The sequence below is a fragment of the Mus musculus genome, chromosome X (genome assembly GCF_000001635.26).
Source record: "Mus musculus strain C57BL/6J chromosome X, GRCm38.p6 C57BL/6J".
In the NCBI taxonomy this organism is placed as follows: Eukaryota; Metazoa; Chordata; class Mammalia; order Rodentia; family Muridae; genus Mus; species Mus musculus.
The window spans coordinates 143,848,811-143,874,303 of NC_000086.7; the positions used below are offsets into that span (position 1 = coordinate 143,848,811).

At 38.8% G+C, this 25,493-nt stretch overlaps 1 protein-coding gene across 8 annotated transcripts in view; it reads right to left on the minus strand.

Moving 5' to 3' along the window:
- Nucleotides 1-7,031: 7,031 nt before the first annotated feature.
- The window catches only part of Dcx (doublecortin), a 77,555-nt gene continuing 59,093 nt past the window's right edge, over nucleotides 7,032-25,493 (minus strand). For 4 of the 8 annotated variants that reach the window (XM_006528698.4, XM_030251213.1, NM_001110223.1 and 1 more), the window contains exons 6-7: nucleotides 21,797-21,894; nucleotides 7,032-14,797 (exon numbers count right to left, since the gene is read on the minus strand). In XM_006528698.4, coding sequence (XP_006528761.1) covers nucleotides 14,741-14,797; nucleotides 21,797-21,894 — 155 coding nt within the window. In that variant the 3' untranslated portion in view covers nucleotides 7,032-14,740. The remainder of the gene's footprint in view (nucleotides 14,798-21,796; nucleotides 21,895-25,493) is intronic. The other 4 variants (XM_030251214.1, XM_030251212.1, NM_010025.2 and 1 more) reach the window with 1 other exon arrangement.

The following is a 25,493-nucleotide window of genomic DNA, read 5'->3' on the forward strand; positions in this document are numbered from 1 at the left end:
AAGTAACACTGAGGAAAATTTAAGTCTGGGTGGAGCTGAGGTTTCTAGAGAGAGAAAGCACTCCCAAGAAAACACTGACCTCAGCCTACAGTTTGAAAGAACTTTGAAAAAGTGCAATTATAACAAAATCCACATAACATGGAAATTGGAGTCTGTGTGTGTGTGTGTGTGTGTGTGTATGTGTGTGTGTATGAGAGAGATGTATAATATATACAATATGGAATCACAAACTCAAACTAAATATCCATTTCCTCCCATAGTTTTCTGTTTTTGTGCTAAGAACAACTGACATTTTAAATTTTCTTGTAAAAGATTCTCTCTTATTTTTATTGTGTGTGTGTGTGTGTGTGTGTGTGTGTGTGTGTGTGTGTGTATGTGTTTAATATGTGTATGGGTACTGGCAAAGATCAGAAATGAATATCAGATCACCTGAAGCTGGGGTTGCAGAGAGTTGTGAGCCACCATAGGTGTTCTTCTCCCAGAAGAACAGCAAGCACTCCTAACCACTGAACATCTCTTCAGGCCCCCAACTGACATTTTTTTAAGGTGAAGAAAATGTATTAAAACTGGAAAGTGAATCCAGCAAGTATGAGGCCTACAAGCCATGGGTCTAATTAAATGATTTCCTCAAACTCATTTGAGTTTGATATATTTGTGTTGCAGCTCTCTTGGAGAAGAGCCTTGTTTTAAGCTTTGTGGGAGCATTTTTTTGTCTTTTCCTATTAGTTTTGGGTTTCTCGAAAGAAGAGGTCTCCTGTTTAGTATTATCTTCCTTTAATAACCAAACCTTCTTTGTTGGGTTTTTCCTTCCCATATTGTGTACCTTGTTAGGTGACAACACAAATGGAGATGATAGCCTCAAATCTTGCAACCTATTTGTCATTACAACTAGAGAAGATCCTAAACTCTGATGTTATGGCAACCATAGGGTAGGAGTTATTTTAGAGGTGGTTTATCATGAAAATTATGCAAAGAGAACTAATGGTAAGGTCATTCAATTGTCTTTTTCTTGAATATGTAACAATTGGCAGGCCATTCTATCTCTCTGAGCCCATTTCCCATATGTATGCATGAAAACAATGTCACCCACTAGCTTTGATGAAGTTCATTCTAGATAGGGCATAAGGAGTACAGGACACTCCAAGTGGCTCAACAGGGAAGATGCCCTAGGTAAGTGATAACCCTGTTCACTTGTCCAGTTCAACTGCAAAGCAGCCTGAGCCCATGAGAATGGAGTCTAATCTGAGAGAGCCAGATACTTAGGTGGGAACAAGACTTCCCCATCTCTGTTTCAGCAGTACCCACAGCCTGGATTCTGTGAGAGCCTGTTTTTAGCCAGCAGAAAGCCTTCAAATGTCCTAGAATCCTTCAGCTTTCTCTGGCTCAGTGTTCCTCCTGTCATAATTCAATTCTTCCAGCCAGAATGTGAAATTTTCCTCCCTAGTCCGCCCTCAGATTTTGTTCTTCTTCAAGTCCCGTTGATGGTATCTCCTCAAAATCTCGACTACTTCACCTCCTTTTTGTCTATATGACCACTACTCTTGTCTAAGCTGACATAATGCATCATCTAGATCATGACATCAGCCCCCAAGGAACTTCTTGTCTTGTGTTCTCATAACCCTCAGGCCCAGCTTCCGAACAGCAGCAGCAGGAGGGATTTTTAACAACACTTTTATCTGTTCCTACTTAAAACTCTTTAATGATTCCCTGAGTGCTTTTTGGGGCGGGTGACCCAAATTCCTTAATTTGGCTCGTAGGCACTGCACGGTCTGGCCTCTGTCTGTCCCCTTGGTGTCACCTCTCACCACCCCTTCTCTGTCCTCCTGCACAGTTGAGCCATGTTGGATTTCTTTCCATTGCTCAAACACCAAGTACTTTTTCTTTCTCTTGGGGATTTCACACATTCCTTCCTCTCACCTAGAATATTTTCTTCCCTCAGCTAACCTGTTCACCTTTGGGTTCCAGCTAACTTGTCCCTTCTGTTGGAAAGGCTCTCCTAGCCCTGATAAGGTACATCAGCTATCCTCTATGATTTGGGTATCCTAAGTGATGCATCTGTTATGTTTCATTGTGTCACAGCACATAACCCAATGAGCCACAATTAATGTCTGCTAAGAAATATTTGGAGTTCTAGGCTATATATCACCATGTCTATTTACCCTCTAGGGCCTAGCATGGGACCTGGTAAACTTTTTTTCTATATTTTTCAAGGGAGTTATTCTCAGTAGACATTTACAAAATGGTTCCCAACTACCCACTCTCTTGCACTGCATACTACAGGCTGTGCTACCCCACTGAAGGTCTTTCTGATCTCCAAACACGTTAGGGATAGATCATACCTCTTTGTCTTTGCTCATGCTGGCATTTCTGTCAGAAATGCCCCATCTCACCCTTTGCCTAACAAACTTCAACTTACTCAAGCCTCAGCTCAAGTTTCACCTCCTGAGTGAAGCCTGTGCTTGAAGGAAACCATTAAAGTAAAGATTTATTCTAGTTGGAGTAATTCTTAGCTCATTTTTAATCATTAGTGCTTTATTATACTAGAGCTTATATCTTCCAGCCTTCATCACACCACTCCAACACTCTTTTGGGAGCTCTCAGCTCCATGCCGCACCTCCATCACAGCGTTTCCATAAGGCTTTGGGAGTTGTGTGTGCCTGTGTGTAGGTTTCAGTTTCTCTCTCCCCCAGATGATTGTGTGGACATTGTACGACCATAATTCTTCTCCTACCCCTGACTCTTTGTAAGGAGGGCTTTGACTCATTTCTTCAATTAAAGTAAGACATAAATTCTGTCCCTTCCCCCACCCTTTGTCTTGTTCCTGTCAGTGTGCCCACTCACTACTGAGACAAGCCAGGGCTGCTTCTCTTTCAGGAAACATCATTTTCCTAATTAGCCTTTGATTGGAAACAGTGCCATTTCAGCAGGCTGCTTTAAGGACCTGTTGATGATGGGCAGCCAGGCCATATGGAAAGAGCACTTGTTCAGGAGTCTGGAGTCCTCAGTACTAGCCATCTCTGCCTCTAAGTTTGAGCACAAATATATTGTTTTTATTTCCCTACGCCTCCATTTCTTCCTCTTCTGAACAACGAGTATTTTGCTACTGAAAATGTGGCCCATGGGCCAGAAGCCTAGAAAAATTAATGAGTAGCTCAGGAAAATTGCAGAACCTGATTTCCCCACAGCATCTAAGTCAGGCTTTACATTTTCACAAGAGGCTCCAGTGATACTATCCACAGCAAAGTTTAGGGTGTGCTACACAATTCACAGATGAAATAATCATGGAAGCTGTGTACAGTTTCCCAGCCTGCTGGGCAGTCTAACGAAGCCAAATTGAGATGGGATCCTGGAACTGGCCTTTGTAATAACTACTCCATGTAACTTTCCCCCCAAGAAACTTAGGAAAATGTTGGACATAATGGTTTATAAAGGCCTGTCCTCCTTTGACAGTGTGCAATTCTATATGCCCTGGTTCGTTTCAGGATAGAGGAGGTCATGGGCCTTAATTCAGAAATGTAGGACTCGCCTCTCTCCTGGTCCACAAAAGCATTCTCAGAACTGTACAGGGTACATAGACTGGGGAAAGAAAGGATTACAAGGATTTAAGCTTACTTCTCTTGATTGGTGAGAACCAGCAGCCTGTACGCTTCAAGGAGAAATTACTGTCTTACTCCAGGCTGCCTCTTTACAGCAACTATTACTTCACGCATATCATCCAGGCGATGGGAAGAGTACAGAGAAGCTGATGAGGAAATCTGGGGAAAGCTTGTCTCCTAAAGAAATCAGATTTTCCACACACTCAGTGCTGATGTGTGGCCTGACAAGGGATATTTTTCAATTTGTGAGTATATTTATGGACATTCTTTTTTAGAAATGTATAAAAACAAAATCACATTTAGTTATATGTTTAACAAATCACCTTTATTTGGAAAGGTGTGGGGGCGGGGGCGAATTACATAAGATCAGGCCTGCTCTGGATAGTTCAGGGTAGAAATTTGCCAGTTTTTCTTCATGTTTGGGTTTGTTTTTCTTATAAATATGCGTTAAGTTCCGTTGCTGGTGGGTTTTGGCTACATCTGACATTTAGACAGGTGGAAGAATGTGGAAGGGCATTTAAAGGGTATTTTTCTAGACAAGGAAAGAAGGGTAGACTGTGTCAGCAAGACTGAAGTGTGAAGGAGCATTGTAGCGCCAGGGCTGAAGTCAGAGGACAAGGCATGTAAGAGGCTACTGAGTTGTCCAAAATAGAGGAGACTCAGCAAAGAGGGAGGATTCTGGCTGAATTAATCAAGTCTAGGCTTTCTCTCTTTCCTGTTTCCCATTTCTTCTATATACCAGTTGGCCCACTAATTTCTGACATTTGTACATGCAAAGTCCTATAAATCACCACATCTCTGTTCATCTCAGGTCCCCATCTTGACTCCTCGCATTATCTGGGAAGAACTATTCTTTATTTATGTCACGTTTTGTCTTGAATTTTAAAAACTGAATTTCTCTAAAAAAAAAAAAAAGAAAGAAAAACCCCTGTGATTATAGAAATCTTATGAAAAAAGTAACAAGTCTCTTCAGTTTGATATTTAGGTAGAAATGCAGGTAGTGGACCCAAAGGGCATTCTAGCTAAGTCTTTGTTTGTTTGCTTCTTTGTTTGTTTTATATCTCTTTTCCTTTTGATCCACTGTATGGATTATACTGTATGCCTTTTTTAAAATTGTAATTTAATTATTATTTTTTTACTTATTCACTTTACATCTGCTCTTAGGGAAAAAGAAATAGAATTCACCAGAGCATAGAGTTGCCAAGTGAGGGAGGGCTTGCGAACACTCTCGTAGGACTAGTTCACCTAGAATCACCGGTTCTTAAGCTCACAGTTTCTGATTCAGTCTGTACAGAGGAGCTTGATGGTCAGCATCCCCCACAAGCTTCTTAGGTGGTACTGATGGACTGTTTCTCGATATAGGTTAAGAAGAGGATGAAAAGTGAGGGAGAGAAGGGAGGAGATTGGGTGCTCTTAAGAAAAACTCCTTTCAATGGATACAAAAAATGTGGTACATTTACACAATGCAGTACTACTCAGCTATTAAAAAGAACGAATTTATGAAATTCCTAGGCAAATGGTTGGACCTGGAGGGCATCATCCTGAGTGAGGTAACACAATCACAAAAGAACTCAAATGATATGTACCCACTGATAAGTGGATATTAGCTCAGAAACTTAGTATACCCGAGATATAAGAGACAATTTGTAAAACACATGGAACTGAAGAAGAACGAAGACCAAAGTGTGGACACTTTGCCCCTTCTTAGAATTGGAAACAATCACCCATGGAAGGAGTAACAGAGACAAAGTTTGGAGCTGAGATGAAAGGATGGACCATCTAGAGACTGCCATATCCAGGGATCCATCCCATAATCAGCCTCCAAACAATGACACCATTGCATACACTAGCAAGCACTTACTGAAAGGACCCTGATATAGCTGTCTCTTGTGAGACTATGCTGGGGCCTGGCAAACACAGAAGTGGATGCTCACAGTCAGCTATTAGATGGATCACAGGGCCCCCAATGGAGGAACTAGAGAAATTACCCAAGGAGCTAAAGGGATCTGCAACCCTATAGGTGGAACAACATTATGAACTAACCAGTACCCCGGAGCTCTTGACTCTAGCTGCATATGTATCAAAAGATGGCTTAGTAAGCCATCACTGGAAAGAGAGGCCCATTGGACACACAAACTTTATATGCCCCAGTATAGGGCCCCAGGGCCAGAAAGTAGGAATGGGTGGGTAGGGGATTTGGGGGTAGGGCATGGGGGACTTTTGGGATAGCATTGGAAATGTAATTGAGGAAAATACGTAATAAAAAAAAAACCTCCTTTCAAATATCAAATATCTGGGTTTTCCAACTCAATCCATATCCATTTCTCCTTTTCTTCATTCGTTTAGGCTAACCTACCATTTGTGACAAACTAGAATTCAAAAGAAAAGAGTTTTGACGAAGTCCTTGCAGGATTAGTTATCTTAAATTTTGCTTGATTGGGATATTGAAAAAAATACCTATTTACTTCTCTGACCAAGTTTGGCAAAGAGAACGTTTTCAATCACTAAATTGGAAAAAAAGGATATGGTTTCAAATCTAAATATAGTCCTTTAAATTGAGTATGTTGCTTCTGGAAATACACACATGCATACAATGTTCAACTGATTTTTCTCTTTCCACCAGAGACTGATGAAGTTTTAAGGGATTTTTGTTTTGATTTAAAGAGACCCAATACATCTACATCTAACTTTTATTTGAATTAGGAATATCAAGAAGTTCCATCTTGATCTACTTTGTCTCCACCAGACTGATGCTCGTGGACTCATTAAATATTTTATGAGGGAGGAATTCCTAATCCTCTCAGTCCTGGAGAGTGCCTTAGGGGGGCTTCTTCAACAACGGTTATGTGTGCAATGTAAGGCTAGCCCTAACAGAATTGTGTGGATCAAAGTGGTCCCAAGATCTCATCAGCCTCTTTTCTGTGTGCTATTTTCTCCCAGACTTTTCACCCACCTCGTCCAAAGCCTCATGTCGGATGTGAGAAGTTAGTTATTATGGCCAAGGATAAATCTGATATTAATGAATTTAACATCGATGGGTCCCTTCTCCCTGAGTGGTTGCACCACTAACGTCCTGATGAACAGTATTTAAACATTATTTTCAAGAAATATGAAAATTCTTTCTACACCTTCTGAAAAGCACAGCAACATACATTGCCTTTTGTGACACAGACTTATGTTAGCCAAAATATGTTTTTTATACAAAAAGAGATTTGATTCCTGCTCAACTATGGAAAGAGATCCAAGATCTTATATGCTGCAGACATGGCGTGCTGTTAATTATGGTATTTCCATCATACATTGATTCTCAGCTTCCTCATCTATAAAATTAAGGGGTTGGACAATCTAATGTCTAACTTTCCTGCCAGCTCGGATATTTCGTGGTTATATGATCATTGGTCCAGTGATTGGAAAAATGAGAATGTCAGCCAGAAATATTGAAATCAAATTTTATTTTTGGAAAATGACATTACACACATCTTGCAAATGTACACAGAAATGAGAATTCGATGGAGAACAGAGCTTGAGAGCCAAAAAAAGATTGCAAGAGCAGCTCTTTGGCTGCCCAGTATTGAACACTGAAGATGTACAGTGTTCACAGTTCACAACACCTCACACACATGGGGGAACTTCTCTAGACATCCTTGAAGTCCTCAAACCAAACAGCCCTCATCAAATTATGGTGGGGGAGATTAACGGTCACAGGAGATATAAAGGGCCTGCTCTAACCAGTTTACATGGGCCTTGCCAAACATTCCAGTCCAAGAGAGAACAGCAAACCAAAGAAGAGAGTGTCTTGTTGAAACACTGCCTTTGTATCACTCAAAGCACTAAGAGTGTGTTAAGCATTGCCTGGGAAACAGATAACAATGCATCTAAACCCACATCCTTACCTTTGCTGACTGGAGCCTAGCTGAAACCCCTGAGTATCTGTCGCACATCTCTGTTTTGCTTTTCTTTTTATCCCCAATAAATATTAGTCAGCAAATCTCTGATGTCTCCAAATGCCTCACAAGTAATGCAGGGATCAGGGACATCCTTGGGTTGTATGATTCTAAGAATTTTTCAATTCTGTAATCTGGCAGCCAAAGACACTCCCAATTTGCCTCTGATTTTTATGTAAAAGACAGCTGAGTCTTTGATAACCATGCCATTCCTTGAGAAAGGGTCAATAACTTCTGAGAAATTGTTGTGAAATTCTCTTCACCCCTTTTGGGTTATTTGCTCCTTGCTAACTTTACTTGGCAGAAACTCTTGGCCCCTAAATCAGGTATTTACAGTTAATGGTAAGATATCTGGGAGCAGGGAATGGAGGGAGGGAAGAGGGCCACATGGAATAATATATCCTTTTCAGAGGTTAAAATGAGTTATTTAAGAAATGTGATGTACAAGACCATGCATTTACTCTCCAAAGGCAGTCACTAGCAAGCTAACAACTATAACACTACAACCACCAATTACAGCCGTATTTCTACATGTACTCAATTCTAACTACAGCTATAGGGCAGAAAGGGTGGGCTGTTTCCATTTTTTAACTTTCTCCCATTGAAAATGGCCATAAAAGCATTTTCTGTACAAGTTTAATGGCACAAAAAGGTGACCAAAAACATTTTTAAATCATTTACTGCACATGAAAAATGCAAAATCCACTCTGAAACCATGCATTAGCTGGGTACACGTCATAAGGGGTTGTTGACTTAATGCTGCAATATAATACATTACAAAACATTGGATATATGTTCACTTAGCTTCTTACTTTCTCAAAAGTCTTTAAGAGAACTTAGAAAGAAAAGTTACTGGAAAAATGGGCAATGCATATGGTACTGCCAAGCAGTGACATTGACATCCCCAAGGTTTCTGAATTAATTAGCAGACTTAAGACTGCTCATTATTGATACATGGACAGGCAGTCCTGGATCGTGAACAGTTGGTGTTAAAAGGAAAATGTTTAGGTAAATCTAGTATCGTAAGGACAAATACATTTAACTAAGTTTTTTTTTTTTTCTGTAGCCTGGATTTGTTAGATAATTTTTTACTTAAATTAACTTTAATTGCCCACTAGTTTAGCTTAAACAGTTCGACAGGTGGCCAAGATCACAGATCATAATGTTATAACAGAGAGCTTAATGAATAGCGTTAAAAGTTTAAACAAATTGTTCCTGCCCACCCCCATCTCCACTAAGCCCAACCAAATGACAGGAACAATTACCTGTGGTCTCTCATGACATTATATTGCAGCTTTTCGAAGCTATGAGCAAATTTAATGATACAAACTAAACAATGGTTTGCCAATTTGAATAGATGAGTAGACTCTTTTCCTGCTCAGCTGATTATTTATCTGAGCACATTACACCGTTCACAAAATGGCAGACAAAAAGAAGAAGCACAACGTGTTCTGTACAATGCTTGCTTAGAAGATAAAGACCTAAACATTCATGAGCTGTAAGGACAGTGCTTGAAAAGATCTACTGAGACTAAAACAGGAAAAAAAAAAAGAAAGGGTCAGAATCAGGTTGTTTTCTACCAACCTACTTGTGACTGAACAGGGGTAGAACCAGGAATTTTTGAAACAGAAAATAATTTCTCTTCAATCCCAAGGTAAAACTTACAGACTATGAAGAAGCTTATACCCAGTAGTGAGGTGGGAAGAAGCAACGGATTCCAAAAGAGGAGGAAGTACCTCACAAGTCAAAGAATGGATGTTTTTGCTACCGAATGAGAGACTGATAACTGAGAACAAATATAGGCATCTAAATAGAGAAAGAAAACAGGAAATGGAATGACAAAAAGCCATTTATTTCCTTGAGTTATTGCCCAAAATCGAGACATTCTGAAGCTTCGGGTCTTTGTTTTAGTTTACAAGACTTGGTCTTCTGACTTCTCTGTTCTCTTTGACCTTTTTCAACTCAACTGCTCTTGTAATCCAAGTAGGAAAGTGCCTTACTTTCAACTGAGAATTCTCTACTTCCCTAGCCCCAGGTATGCCAGATAGAAAAAAAAATCACTTCTAATTTCAGAAGATTTTTGACTCCAGTAAAGTTAAGAAATACTTCACTTCCCAATGATAGCCAATCTCACACCAGTTTGGCCAAAACATGAGCTCCACATTAATCAACACTAAGAAGCCCTTGGTGTGATGGCTAATGAAACTTCATTTATGCATCCAAGGGAGATAGAGGTCTCTCTAATCAAAAAGAAAGCACAAAAAGTCAGTGACCTATTCTTGCTCCAGGTGGTCATGTTTGAAAGAAGAGGAAATCCTTCAGGATTCACGTAACAGTGAGTGGCACGACACACGTGGTTTTAGAAGGGCAGAGGCAGAAGCATGAGCTTCTAACACATTATACCTGACATACTCTAAATGACTAGGTCACTATACAGCCTTTACCATCCCATGGTTCCAGATCTAAATCATAGGACATAGGCCTTCCTGTGCACCCATATGAGCTCCAAAGTACCCTTGCTCTGTTTAGAAAACTAATTTGAGCCTAGAAGCCTAAACGTCTTAATATAATGAAGGCAATATATAACTGAGGCCTAGGTATGGGTCCAAATGGCCCCATGTGCCCAAGAACAGGATCCAAGCATTGTTTCAAAAAGAAGAAAAAAAAAGAAAGAAAAGAGAAAGATCCTATGTTTTCTATTTCCATAGCAAACTAGACCATGAAGGAAGTCCGTAAAGCTATGCTGTCATTGGGTTTCTGCTAGAGAAGTCTCTTGATACAACTGTTCCCAAGGCAGTCTCATCTCTTGCAACATTCTCACCATCACAGAAGCTCATTGGGGACCCATGGGTGTGTGATCGCTCCCATTCTAAGGAGATAGGGCTTATTTCCTTCCCTGTTTTCTAAAGGAAAAATCCATTTGGAGTCAAATGTGAGAGGAAATGGGGAAATCTCTATGTAGACTATTGGAGAGACTGGGCATGGGGACACAAGTTTATGCAAATCAAGCATTGAGTCATTTGCCTTCAACTTAGGCTTGATGATTCTAGGACATGGAAGCTACCTACCCACTTTACAATTCCTTGGTCACTCCCAGATGGAGGGAAGAAAAGATAGAGAAGTTCCTGAACTTGGGTAAATTTAGTAAGAGATCTTCTAGAATTCAGTGAATATTCATTAGTTCCAGGAAAGCCTTGCTGCAAAGAAACCTACACATACAGATCATGTTGCCCTAACTTCTGTCATGGAAAGCACAGAAACAGGCTACACAGAGAGAGAGAGAGAGAGAGAGAGAGAGAGAGAGAGAGAGAGAGAGAATATAATGTGTAAGGTCACTGTATGCTATTTTTGGTATAGATACAAATATTCAGTGTCAGCCAGGGCACAATTTAGTGACAAAAGACACTTGTTTATACCTGAAAATTGTTTGTACCAGGGAGCATGGCTACAAGGGCGTAGAGATTGAGGATAAACACAAGACTTGATTATCTTTCTCTGGCTTGGCTCACTGCCATATTTTAAAGGAAATTGTTATTAGTAGTAAAGATAGCCAGACTAATTTTTTAAATGGCTAAAAAAAAGTCATCTTTAGAAAGTCAGAATAAACAAAGCTATTACTCTGTTATTCACTTCTAATTTTCTGTGCTCTGGAAATCACTCCCCTATCCTGGGAGGAACACGTGTGACATGACCTTGAAGGAAGCTGATAAGGGACAAAGTAGTCATTTTCCATTCTCCATGAATAGAGTGGAGTTCAGCGAGCTATTTGGAAGATTCCTCAAGGTAGGGCAGCAACCCTCTGGTGCTCAACGTCTCAATGCCTCCCTCTCCTTGGAACTGTCTGCAGGCCATGTGGATGAAGTAATGTGAAAGTGAGGAGGAAGGGCCAGATTATATTGCTGTGTGGATTTCTTGCTGAGACCAACAAAGTAGCATATGGATCCAGGGTGCAACATGACCCTGGGAAAGAATTTGCAGGAGCCTCACAAAGGACAATACTCACTAGTTGGGGGAAAAAAATTGGAATAAGAGCCAAGAGGTGTAGGTTCTAATCCCAGCACTGCCAATGGGCAGCTGTGTGACCTTAGGGGGAAATCACTTTATGTCTTTGTCTGTTTCCTGGCCTTAAGAAAATGAAAAATTGGGAGCAGATGATGAGATCTTAATCCTCTTTCCAGCTAGAAAATGCTATAATTCAGTCTAGGCTAATACTAAAGTCCACAAGGACACAAAGCAGTCATGCTAATGGCTATCCTTTCCAAAACAATTATGAGAAAAGGAGCTTTTCTCTCACTTTAATTATACTTAGCACTACTTACGAAGTTAGTTGTTCAACCCAGCCCCTATATATACATTTCCCTTTTTTTTTTTTGCCCCTATTTCTATTTCTGTGGGGAAGAACAGTCAGGAGGTAGGAACAAGCAACATATTCTTTGTGTGTGTGTGTGTGTGTGTGTGTGAGAGAGAGAGAGAGAGAGAGAGAGAGAGAGAGAGAGAAGGAGGGAGGAGGAGGGAAAAAGAGAGAGGGGGTGTTATGGAAAATAGTGGCAAATGCTTGCTGACCATGCACGCTGAACTTGATGGGACTAAAGTGGTAAAAGTGGATTAGGAAAAACTGAGAAAGAATACGGGGGATGTAAGAGCTTAGTTCTGAAAAAAATTACTTGAATTTGAGCCAATTTAAAACTAAATTATTGGAGACTTGAGTTTTCAATTTTACCAACCCTTGCCACACGAAGTAGCAGTAAAAAAAAGTTTTCTTATATGTATGTATCTGTGCCTGTATATAAAGGAAAAGTATTTGTTAAAGGTTTACTTGTAGTTAGCACAAAGAAAAACAGAAAGGACACTGTTGTTATACAAGAATGTCTGTTCTAAGAATATTCTAAAAAAGATATGTCCATAGTATTTTCTAGTGCTATATTATACTACAAGTAGAAAAATGCTCAGAGAACTACCAAGAAGCCTGGGCATAGGGACTGTTGAAATTTCTTTGCTCCCACTCTTTCAGTAGAATCTCCATGTCTCATCTTAAATGAATACTTGGGACAACATGGGATTTGCTCAAAGAACAACATAGAGTGTGCTGGAGGATCTGGCCCAGAGGTTAAAAATAGATCTCCTACCACAATTTCTATCCATCCCAAATAACCAATTTTCCCTAATTAACTCAAATGTTCTGGGAGGCACTAAGAAATCACTGAGCTTGTAGAAAAAAAAATAGGGGCCGATTAAAATGGGTTTCTTAATCATTTCATGTGGGCATAGCAATAAAGGGGGGGGGAGCAAAACCTCATGATTTTGGGCTCTTCAATGAGCAGTGTAAGCAGAAACCAGAGCTCTCATCATCCCCCTTCTGCTGAACCAAAAGCAAAAATGTTTCTTGGAATCTCATAATTAAGGACATCTGAAATTTATCAAGGGGGCTCTAGGTACCCCTGCCATCCTACTTCCCCCTGCACATCAGCAATGCCACCAAGTTGTCATCAATTCATGTTGAGTTGTCTTGTGCAGTATTTGCTAAGTATGAAGCAGCCTAGGCGTGCTTGCGCATGCGCGCGCGAGCACACACACACACACACACACACACACACACACACACACAAATGAACCCCACACTCATTCTACTTAGAATGGAGGGACAACTGCATGTCATTCAGCAGCCAAACTTTGAATGCTGCATCTTTCAAACTATCTGAACAATTACAAAGAAGTGAAGGAAATCTTCCTATCTCGTCAAATCAAACACAGAATTGGCATGCATGGCTTTCACCTAACTTTCGTTGTCTTGGCTATTATGGGCTATGAATACAGAGAAAAAGCAATGTTATAAACCTGTACCTCAAAGACAGAGTTATTTCAAGTGATCAATCCGTAATAAAGAGAAGTCCTTCCTAATGTTAAAGTCAAGTGAAAGGTTTCTGCATCTTAAGTATGAAATATTAGGATTATAGATAAAAAAGAGTTACTTAAAATATGCCATAACATTTCATTTAAAATATAACTAGAATGTCTGGTCCACATTGAAATTATTACTGTAAGTGTAACTGTTAAAAAGGTATCAAAAACCTGATTCTATTGAATTGGCCTCTAGTCATTGTGTTTTCTCCCGGAGCTTTCTGTTTGGCAGTGAGAGCATGATTTCTAAACTACAGTATTCTTCTGCATTTTTTTGGTCAATTTTCTACTTGTGTTTTTTAGACAAAGGAAAAAAATCACCAGCTTATAAAAAAGGAGCCTGAAGAGTTTTGCTCCTGAAATACAGAGTTGAGTTTTTTATAAAAAAGGATATGGTTTCTTGCTATAAAAAGCGACCAAAAGGTGTCAGACCTGAAAACAAATTCTCACAGTGTTTGTAGTGTTGGTTGTTTACAAGGCATTCAATAGAACAGAGCTAGATGGATACCATACCGTTCATGTACTAACTTGTACATTAGAAAGCCTCCTGGAAGGATCATGTATGTGACATCATGTACCCCAAACTAATCAATTGATTGATTCCAAATTTCCCCAGTAGAGGGGTTAACCAGGAATCCACTGTGCTTTATACAAATCCTACTGAAATTTGGGCAGTTTTCCCCCTATATTCTACCTCATATCTTTCAGACAGCCCTATACCACAGCCCTAAGCACATGGTGTCACATCAAAAGTCGCTGGTGTTTCTCCATCTCAACAGCCAGGATGAATGCTAGACAATACACTGGGGGCTCAATTAAGAGCAAAGAGTGAGACCAAGGATCTGACTTGCCACTCTCCTGAGATCCTCCAGCATTCTGAAGATACAGAGGCAAGGGACACTTAGGTTTTTCGCTTTTAGATCTGCATATGAAAGTTTTCCCCACACATAAACATTTTAAGTGATGTGTATGTAAACAGCCTTCCAGAGAAGGAAGACTAGTTTCTGAACAAATTGAGTGGGGAAAATACAAAGGCCCCTAAGCATTCAGTAGAAAGGTCATGGAGTAGCACACTTTGAAGTTCTGGAAAAGTCACTCAAAAGGATGGTTATCAATCTATCTCTTATTGGTAAATGTGAATTAGTGGCCCAGAAGAGAAGTCACAAGAAAATAAACCCTACATACTACAGAGTGTTTTGAAAAGCAACAATAACAAAAATGTTTAAGCACCAATAGCCTTGTTGGTCACTTGAGCGAAAGTATTCTGCTACAATAATAGGCTTTGATTTAGCCTATCATCTTTCACATGGAATCGCCAAGTGAATCAGAGTCATCCAATGACAGCGGCAGGTACAGGTCCTGTAAGAAAAGAGACAAAGTTAACTTTCCTTTACTTGGTAAAGGAAAAGTTGAGCTTTGAAATGGTTTTAGAGGTTTGAAATAGTGGTTTTCTAATTTTATTTTTAAAATAATTAATACATTCACAAGGAGCTTTAAAAGTGTGTCAAGAGGTACCCCTGTATTATATCAATATAATCTTTACTCAGCTTCCCCTAAAAGGTAATGTCTACCAGACTGGCATGTTCTTATTTGTGTGATAGAGAGAGAGAGAGAGAGAGAGAGAGAGAGAGAGAGAGAGAGAATGGGATAAAAGTATAAAAGTTGGGGCAAATAAAATATCTAGAAATCCTATAAGGAAAAGACATAAAATTAGCTGTCCATAGAAACTTTACATCTCTCTAATATATGTTCCTGGGAATACTAGTGGCCAGCTACATATTGATGACTGAGTTTGTATACTCTGTAAAAACCTGTATCTATGGGAAGCTCTGAAACTCTCTAACATATATTCCTGGAAATCCGAGTGACTGGCTACATACTGATGACTGAGTCTATGCTCAGTTAAAACCTGAGATGCTCCTAGTCTTTCAGTCCCAGATGATTTTATGGCCCTGTGCAAGCAGTAAGTAAAGGGTAGGCTATAGTTGTCAACTGACTAATAGACTATTGAAATAATGGCCCAATATTCACAGAGCCAATCAACAGCAAAGTGTTACTGAAAACACTTACAGAACTCAAACCAATCCTTTTGATTTGTGTTCACAACTGGCATACTTGTCCTACAGCAAATACTAAAGAGCAGTCTCTCAAAGAGCTATGATAATAATTCATTGATTAAAAAAAATCAGTAGAGTAAATGTGTCAATACATTCCAGAGCTCGATAGACTAGCTTTTGTAATTATTTTCTTTTACACTGACTGAAAATATATTTATACTTTATTGTATATATTTTAAGTTTACAACATGAGATTATCGGATACATATAGATAACAAAAATAGTTACTACAGAGAAGTAAATAGCATCTTTGGATTAACATAGTTCTTTCCTATAGGAGAACAACTAAATCTACTTCCTTCCTAATGCTTTTATTAAATTCAGTCACTTTGTAGATTAGATTTGTAGATTGGTTCACAAAGCTTGCCTACTATGTTTATAGAGCTTGTCTGTTATATTGTATCCATGATATGCACACCCCATTTTCTCCAACCCTCTAGTCCCACTAGTAACCTCTGTTCTGTTCTCCATCTCTAGATATTTGAATTTTTTCTTTTAAAAAAAATTCCACACATAAGTGAGATCATGGGATAGTTCTCTTTCTGTGTCTGGTTTATTTCAAAAGACAACTGTATGATCTGGTAATTACCAAAATGTGTTGATGGACATTTTGTTTAAAAAGACATAATTTGTATGTTTCTAAGAGGCCAAAGGAGGGGAAAAGAAACAGTGCTACCCTGTAGCAAAAAATTTTAGACAGAATTTTTAAAAAGTTGATATTAATCTGGATTGTATTAAGATGGCAATTAAACCATTCACTGTAGAGGTGAATGTTGAGGCTCAGAAAGTCTCCAATTGTCCCTTATATTATTCGAGATCTTTATGGACTTGCTGAGAAACACCCACACAGGTCACTAACTTGCAGTATCCATGCCTTGTCTTTTCATAAGAATGAAGAAAACAAGATGCAGTTACTGAGCTCATAGTTTATTAGATGCTAGAACTAGAAGGACAGACAGTTAAAGATTTTGTAGTTCATATGAAGGCCCCACCGAATTTACTTATCGGCCTCTATCTCATGATTCTATTCATTATTCAATTTAAGGCATTGAAATTCTCAGTTAATATGGTAGAATTACTTGTCGTAATCTCGTCAGTTTGTTTCATGCATACTGGTGTAATGTTCTTAAGTGGCATACACATATTGATAACTATATTTTCTGGGCACATTGGCCCATTCCCCTTGGGGAATGTTTTTACTTTTTCCTGGTAACAAATATGCTTTAAGTTCATTTTTCTAATATGTGTATAGCCATCATAACTTTAGCTGCAGATTAACTTGTATATTAGATCTCTAAATTTGTCCATCTGATTTATCTGCTATTTTGTATCTTTGATCTCTATCTTCTTATTTCTCAATATATTTATGCCTTTCAGTCTATATTGCTTCTGCTTTAGGCATCATAAGGATAGGTCATGATTTTTAAAAAAAATCTATTCTGCCAATCACAGCTTTTGAGCACTTAATCTACTAATATTTAAAGAAATTGCTAGTAAGTAGGAATTATATTAGGCATCTCACCTTTTTCTGTCTTGTCTCTTTTGTTCAGTATTCAATTCTTTGTTTTGTGCAAAATGCATATTTTCCAGTATATAATTTCGTTGTTGGTTTTGTTTTAAATTAATTTTATCTCATTTTTAAATGTTGATATAATCATAATTGTTTGGTAGATGTAATTAATTAGATTATTGTTGCAGACTTTCCCCCAAAAGAAATGAGAGGAGGTATGCGGGTAGATTTGTGAGAACTTTTCTTGAAATTGCTGTGACTTAAAGATTCTGGCTATGGAAGGAATCTCTAGGAATAGAGCAATGTATGAACTGCTTCTATACCTCTATGAATTCATTTCATATTTAAAGCCTGAGGGGTGTAAGAGAAGAACAATGTTCAGGAAAAGTAATTACCTCAGCATTCTCTTTTTGTTGGTTGATATGTAGAAACACAGAAACACACATATTGCTTAACAATACAAATAATTTGCACCTGAAATTCATTTGCTTAGTCCCTTGGAGCCCTCCAGAACAAAATGTTTGTAACAAATACAGCTGTGCTGGCAATACTACTGCATTAGAGAAAACAAAAAGTTAGTCTTTGGTCCAAGAAGCTTATAGTCCAAAAGAATTCAGGAAGGACATTGGAGAAACCTAGATTCTTGCTGGTTTTTTTTTTTTTTCTTTTTCTTTTTCAAACACACCCTGCACTTTCTTGGTCGTATAATACTGCTCTTGCTAATGAGTTAAAGCTCCTGCATCTGCTTGCCTCTCCAGCCTTTTCAAAGCTTGTCAGGCCTTCAAGACCCCCAGTTAAAGAGCACATCTGTGAAGTCTTTGCTAGCCTTGGGTCGCCATCAAATGGCCTTCCCAACCTGTTCTGTGCTTTTGCTTATATTGTCCAAAACCATTCATATTCAAGCTAATTGTGACTGTGATGTCAGGGCCGGGACCCATCTTTACTCATCAAACTGTCTTTCTGAACACTGTTAGGAGGGTATATATATATATACCTGCAAATAGAAAAAAGTGTGGATCTAAATGATGTGAGAGATATACGTTCAAGTACTATGTCAGATATATTTTCCTTTTAATTTCATTTTGCAGAATATTCTTCCAGTTTAGAATTATGAGTGCAATCACTATACTGAAAATCATAATTAAACCAAAGAGCTTTTCTGTTTCTATATTTTTATATACATTTTTAAACAGTGTATTATCTCCAAAAGCATTCTTTAGTAAATATTTGTTAAATCTTACTGACTAATCTCCATGTCTAAAATGTGAAGGCTATCTAAATGCCCTTCCTTTTTCACAGTGGTATTGCAAGGATAAGCAAGAACGTGGCTTGTGAAAGGTTAAAGCAGTATAGAAATACAAAATGAAATGTTGTTCTCATTAACTACCTTACGATGTACTGTGTGTCCATATTGCAGCACTTGAGTATGCGGACTTTGGCTAACCCCATTGCAGCTGCATTAAAGAGGATTGTCCATGAGCTGCCTAAGAGAAGCCAAGCTCTGATTACAGCTTAGAGGCCCAGCACAGCCATCAAAAGTTACCAAGGGGATGCTAGGACTTCAAGATTCTTTCCAATTGCAAAGGAGGAAAGTGATTGCCTTGGCCACCTGCTTCCTGTCTCCACAATGACTTAAACCTTTCAGGTCCACTTGGACAGAAGTTCGGATGAGATCTGCTCTGGCCACTGCCCAGGGTGTTTGATGTCCCAGGTATCGAGCAGGGTGAAAGGACAAATGCAAGGCTCAGACCTGGGATTTGGAAGGATTGAGCCAAAGTCACAATCAGCTTTTGGCTTATTGCAAAAAGTCAACTCAGTCTCCATTTCTGGCCATGTAAATGTAAAGCCATGGTATGTACAGCTTCATTTCTAGAATAGACTGCTCTGAAAGATAAAAATCTTAGGAACCCTTCCAGATTAAAAAAACACTAAAAGAACACAGTCAGAAAAAATGCAATACTTGAACCTAGATTAGATCCTGGACTGTAAAAAGAATGTCACTGAGGCAATTAATAAAATTTGGACACAGACTTTAGCAGTTTTCTATCTTTGTTGATTAAACCTCACAATGTTGTGCCATGGTTAAAAGCCACTTTGCCCTTAGGAAACATATATTGGATGTTTCCGTATAATAGGGCATTATACTTGAAACTTACATCTCAGATGACTCAGAAAAATATTTAAAAGTAAAGATTACATGTATTTATATCCATATACAGATAGAAAAGGAGAGCATAGAAAACCAGTTAAGTGGAGCAAAACAGAAATATGTGATAAATGTGTATAAAAAGAATACAGAGTACTATTACTACAACTCCTCTGTAAGTTTTAAGTGATAAACATACTTTAAATAATACGTTATATTAAAATATAAATGTACATTTTATTTTAAAGTTTGGCTAGAAAAGTATGATATAATGTATTAGCATGTGTTTCTGTCTTAAGAAAAATTAATCATAAGAATACAATATCCTGAGAACTCCATAGAGAAGAGAACAGTGTAACTCTGACAATGCTGCCTCCCATGAGCTTGTCCAGTTCTTCAGTGACTAAAATTATTTTAGAATTGAGTGGGGAAAAAAAGTCACTTGTGTCTACAAGCCCAACCAGGAGAAACGACTCTGACAATGCCAAAACTCACCGGAATGATTCACCAAGAACTGATCCTCAACCTAAATGAACTGGATTTCCATGCCAGCTGAAAGGCTGAGTGATATACTTGTGCAGAGAAAATGTCCAAGCTGCCTTGGTCGACGGAAAGTGCTGGTATAGAAAACACTTCGCAGAAACACTTTGCAGAAAGTCATAGGGTGAAGGTACACTAAGAAGTGATGGAGCCTATAAAGATCTCCATGGAAATGGCATCACCAGAGACCGCATGTTTCCATTGTTGAATGTCTACATTAACAAACCTTGCTACTTAGCAAATAACCAAAAACTGCCATTTTCATTCATCTCACAACCTCTGGGTAACTCAGAGCATATTCTGAAATCTGATAGCTCAGGAAGGAGAATCCAAAGGTTCTGCTCAGCATTAATACCAGAAATAAAAGGAGTCATTAAAGGAAAGAAGCAGGCATTATCAGTAACAGGGCAAGGAAAGGCCAAATTAAACAGGAAACTTAAAACGTGCTGTAAAGAAAGATAAAGACATGTGAGATAGTGATATGCTATAAAGTATTTTTTAAAGTAACATTTTGTGTGTCTGAGTGTGTCTGGGTGTGTGTGTGTGTGTGTGTGTGTGTGTGTGTGTACACTTTTCTAACCACAGCACACACATGGAGGTCAGATGTCAACTTTCAGGTGTCATTTTTTTTCTTTTTTTTTTCTCCTTCCACCATGTGGGTTCTGGGAATTGAACTGAAGTTTTTGTGCTTAGTGACAAATGCCTTTACCCCCTGAGTCGTCTCTTCAGTCCTACTGTTAAGTATTTAACAATTGGCTTTCTGTAGGTAAAATGATAATCTTGATTTATTTGCTTATTTCCATAGTCCAAATAGTCCTGCTGTGACCAAGATTAATGTATTACACACATAGTTTAAAAACTGAGCTGTGTGTGCTACTAAATACATGAATACAGCCTCTTTAGTCTGTGTAATGTAATGTTACTTTTATGTATGTATTCAGGTATTTGATAGCCAATTGCTGTGCTCCTCACTAGGGCTAGTAGATAAAAAAAAAATCTTAGTGGAACTTGCTTTCCAGTGTGATAATCAGAAAAAACACACATTCATAGTTATCTAAAGTATAAGAAATTTAAAGCAGTTAATATCTCAAATTCTCTACATAGCGGAGATTTCGAGGAAGGAATATGCTTGGAAATTGAGCCTAGGGAAATTTTTTGGAGTGTTTATTAAATCTAGAGTATTTGTGCACCAGGCAAATAAATACTCATGGAGTAACATCTCCAATGCCTACACTGCTATGATTTAATGATATACTTCTTTGGGCTAACAAAGAGATCAAAATGGTTCCCAGGGCCATTGGGGAAATGCTTGTTTCATTTCTGCATAGGCTGAGCTAGAATCTCCCTAGTAATAAAGACTGCACACTATGAAACATGGGTCCATTTGTTCAATGATGTCCAGCAAATCTAAAAAGAGTAACCTATTGCAACATTTTTTTAAAAAAAATGTAATGTTTGCTTTTGTCTGAGCATGAGTGTGTGCATCATATGTGTGCAGTACCTGTGCAGGCTAGAAGAAAGTATCAGGTTTCCCAGAACTAAAATTAACAGGTATGTGTGGGCTACATGGTGGGATGTTGGAAAGTGAGCCTAGGTCCTCTAAAAGAGCAGTATATGCTCACAACTACTGGGCTATCTCTCCAGTCCCAACTCTGTGCAACTTTCACTGCTCTATTTATATTACATCCCTTGATTGGTGCCTAGTGACATAAGTTGCCTTTGGTACCCCCTTTGCTATATGTTGGAAATATGTTGGCAAGTATTTTTGGTTTGCTTCCTATTGTTTCAAAATGAATATTTGAGTCCATTGTACTATTTAGGGGGAAATGCTAAGATGTAACTGAAAAATGTTGAAAGCAAGGGTTAGAGAAATCAATAAAATTGGCTTGTTCCCTGCTGGGATTCTTGAGACTTCAACTTAATGGAGTCAATAAAGGGGAACCTTTGCTTCAATGTACTTTTGAAATATAATGGGTGAGCATACTTCTAGCAAGCCTTTTAAGAAACTGAATCCAACGGGGTTTAGTAAGGTATAAGAGACATAATACCTTGTGCTTCCGCAGACTTCCAGGGCTTGTGGGTGTAGAGATAGGAGACTGCTTTGACTTAGGTGTTGAGAGCTGACTGCTGGAAGTTCCATTTGCTACCGCAAGGCAAGAGAAAAGAAAAGAATAAAAACCAACAGAATATAAAAGAGCAGGTTCTCTGTTCCTAAGATACAAAGAACATTCAAACAAGGTAGAAAGTCAACCAAGTTATTTTATAGAATCAAACGAACATGAAAAGAAACATAATCTTCAAATGCCCTAAGAACTTCCATCCTCGGCTAATATGGTTCTGCACAATGCAATAGATCCACAATCATCGCCTTGCCCAGTGCTTCTCAGCAAGAGAGTTCTAATTCGTTTCAAAACTTTTTCATACTAGTTATCGAGTTTGATCCTCACATCTCTGAGAGGCAGTTTGAGAAAGTATTATTTTACTCTAATTTTGGAGATAAGAAAGATAATAAACAGAGAATGTTTGCACCTTACATTAAGGAGAAGCGGTATGGGTACTTTAGGCTAGGTCATATCCCCATTTGGAGTCAGTTGAATGAGAGTGATGCAGAACAGACCCACTATCAATGTCTACTTTCTCATTCACCTTATTTTCCTGTACTACTATGTCCTAGATGAAAAACACTGGAAGGAAAGAAACAGAAAGGAGACTTGTCAGTAAGAAGAATGAAAAGAAATGGAGGAGAAGCAGAAAGTAAAGAAGAGCTCAAATGGAAAAAAAAATGGAACAGAAGAGAGAAGAGAGACAGTGGAGGACCTGAAATCGAGGCAAGAAAGATAACAAGATTAGAATAAAAGACCAAGAACAGAGCGAAAGGCAGAAATAAACAGAAATTAATTCTAGATAATTGTGGAAAAACATCAAGGTCCGAGCCCAGTCCATCTCTAGTCAAGAACATGATGGAAATGAGATGATTTTCCTTTTGAACATGGGTAAATCCATTGCAATTTCAAGCTGTTTTCTATCCCCTTGACAATTAGCACCTTTAATAAGAAAAAAGAAAAGGTGTCACATGAAAAATGGGATAATTAAATGGCTTTCCATGAGATGGTCTTATGGTGAAGCAGTTTTTTTAATCATAGGATCTATATTGCTAGAAAGATATTATGTGATATGCTATTAAAACAGAGAGAAGAGTCTCAGAGGTGGGAGGTAGAGTGGGGGCAGAAGGAGAGAGAACACTCCAGTAAAAAGATAGTCTAAGAATATTGTGGTTTAAACTTCTGAATCATGAATATTTCCTGAGGATATACCTTATTTCCACCGCTGTTATAGAAGGGATATCATGTTGCATTTCATCTTCAGAGTGAATGGAAGTGGCACCATTGACTAGTAGATAGACTTCCTTTCCCCTTACTAACATCTTGAGCCCTCTAGTAATTACTCTTCCCTCACTGACTCTTGTTTTTTTCCTGTTCCTCCTCAGAATCAGAAAACTGTCTCACTGCCCTCAGATTTATGCACAGTCCAAATCCTCTCATTTCTTCTTTTAGGAGAGTTCGTTTTTCCTCTTTGCAATAAGGTGTGTCAAACTAATTTCAACTTCTTTGGCTACCTTATCAATATTTTTGAAAATAGGATTCTTTTGAAGAGGAAGCAGAGGTAGAGGATGCAGAAGCAAGATTTGTGTGAAGGGATTTCTGGCTCTTTTCTCCTTGCTTTCAGCTTTTAGAACATACGCCTTTCCCCGCTTTTAAGCAAGTGCTCTTGGGATTTCTTCCTCTGACAGTTTTCTCACAGAGACTATGGAAAAAAGAAGAGCCAAGGGGAGAGTAGTGACAGTCACCAGAGGTGGGCACATTGTCAAGAAGGCTTCTAACCCATATAGTCCTGTTCAAATTAGAAAATGGTTAGCAAGAGCTTCCTTTCAATTAAGCAAACTAAACGGGCACATACACAATGTTACAAAGCAATAGGGCACCGGAGAGAGAGAGAGAGAGAGAGAGAGAGAGAGAGAGAGAGAGAGAGAGAGAGAGAGAGAGAGAGAAAGAGAGAGAGAGAGAGAGAGAGAGCACATGGAATAACTACTCTTGTGCCACAGAGCTCTCTGGGAATACAGTATCTGTGTTCTATTGATTCCCTTAGTCAGTACTCTTCGGCTGTGCATGTAGCACAGTTACCAAGCTTAATCCCACACGGTCTTGTCTCCCAGGATTTTGGGATGGTTGTGTCCTTGCTCCTGCAGTCATCTTTAGCCTCTTCCTCCTGTCAGTGGTACTTAACTACATGGAACAGGGCATGTAAAACAGGATGGCTGGTAAGGTCAGTAGGTTGACCTATCTGAATTTACAGGGATTTAAATATATTACATGAAAATGAAGAGGGTAGGATGCTGTTTTTCAAAGAACAATAAAAGAGCCCACTTTCAAGTGTGTGTAGTCAAAGAAAGAGTGAACAATGTCACCAGCCAGGTAGTGTTGATGCTGAGATTGCAGGTGGTGCGTTCCCTTCTCTGGAGGATACACAGATCCCTGAAGACAGAGATGTCTCTAAGTGGTCCCAAGTGTACTGATTAAAGAGTTTTCTAGGTAGTGAGTAATACAAGTTATATTATACATTCTTAATTCAAGTTCATTTGACCAGGATGGTATTGAAAAAAGTGTCTTGTGCCTTGCTTCTAACCCATGATGACTGGGTACTAAAGTGACTTTAATGTTCATCCACCTCATCCAGATCTGCTCATCCACTGGAATACCAATAAGGGACACAGTCAAACTCAAGTCTGTTGGCTTTGATAGGATGTTTATTCTGAAATACTCACCAAGTGTGATTTCAGCCCCCCCCCACACACACACACAAATCAAATAGTTCTACCCCACATTGTTGTTGTACGGTTATTCCTGAAACATTCTATCATATGTGATCTCACATGATTCTCTCCTTGATCAACAAAGATACAGCAATTTGAGACTTGCCAAGTTTAAAGTATGTAACTCTTCCTCTCCTTTATGGATGGTGGCTTTAGAATTTGATCACACACTCCATTTCACAATTTCCCACTTCTCCCCCACTGTGCCTCTGTCTTATTCTTGGTATCTCCATAATGCCTTAGAGAGGGAGATCTCAACCCATAATCCAGCCAGTTCCATGTTTTCTCATAGTGAGCTACTCTAGACTTTCTTTTCTTCTGGTTTAAATAGTTCCCGTTTCCTCTGTACTTGCATAGAGACATTTTTAGAAAGCTATCTAAGAGGAGCCAAGGTGGCTAAGACTTATTTCAGAACAAAGCCAAAAGACAGACCTATGGTTTTCACACAACCATTCCAATGTGCCCTTGGGTGCTGTGCCTGGATTGCTTTGGTTAATTGCTCCTGTTAAATATAAATAAATGCTTTTGTTCCTCTTCCCAGACTCATCCATCAAGAAAGCAAGGTCTGAGAACCCAGAAATAGTCCTTCAGGGATTCATTTCATTGAGTTGGTTCTCAAGCCAAATTCAATCATAGATGGTGAGATACTGTAGATTTACAAGATGAAATGTGAATTTTAAATCCAGTTCCTACTGTGTCTTGGAAATTACACAGTTGTAAAGTATCTAAATAAAATGGGAGACAGGTCTTCCCTGTTGGAAAACACATTTATTTACCCAATCTTGCAATATTTGTGGGTAGAACCTAGAGCTTCACTTCTGAGAGGCAAGTGCCTACAACTGAAATCTATCTACAGTCAACCTTGTAATATT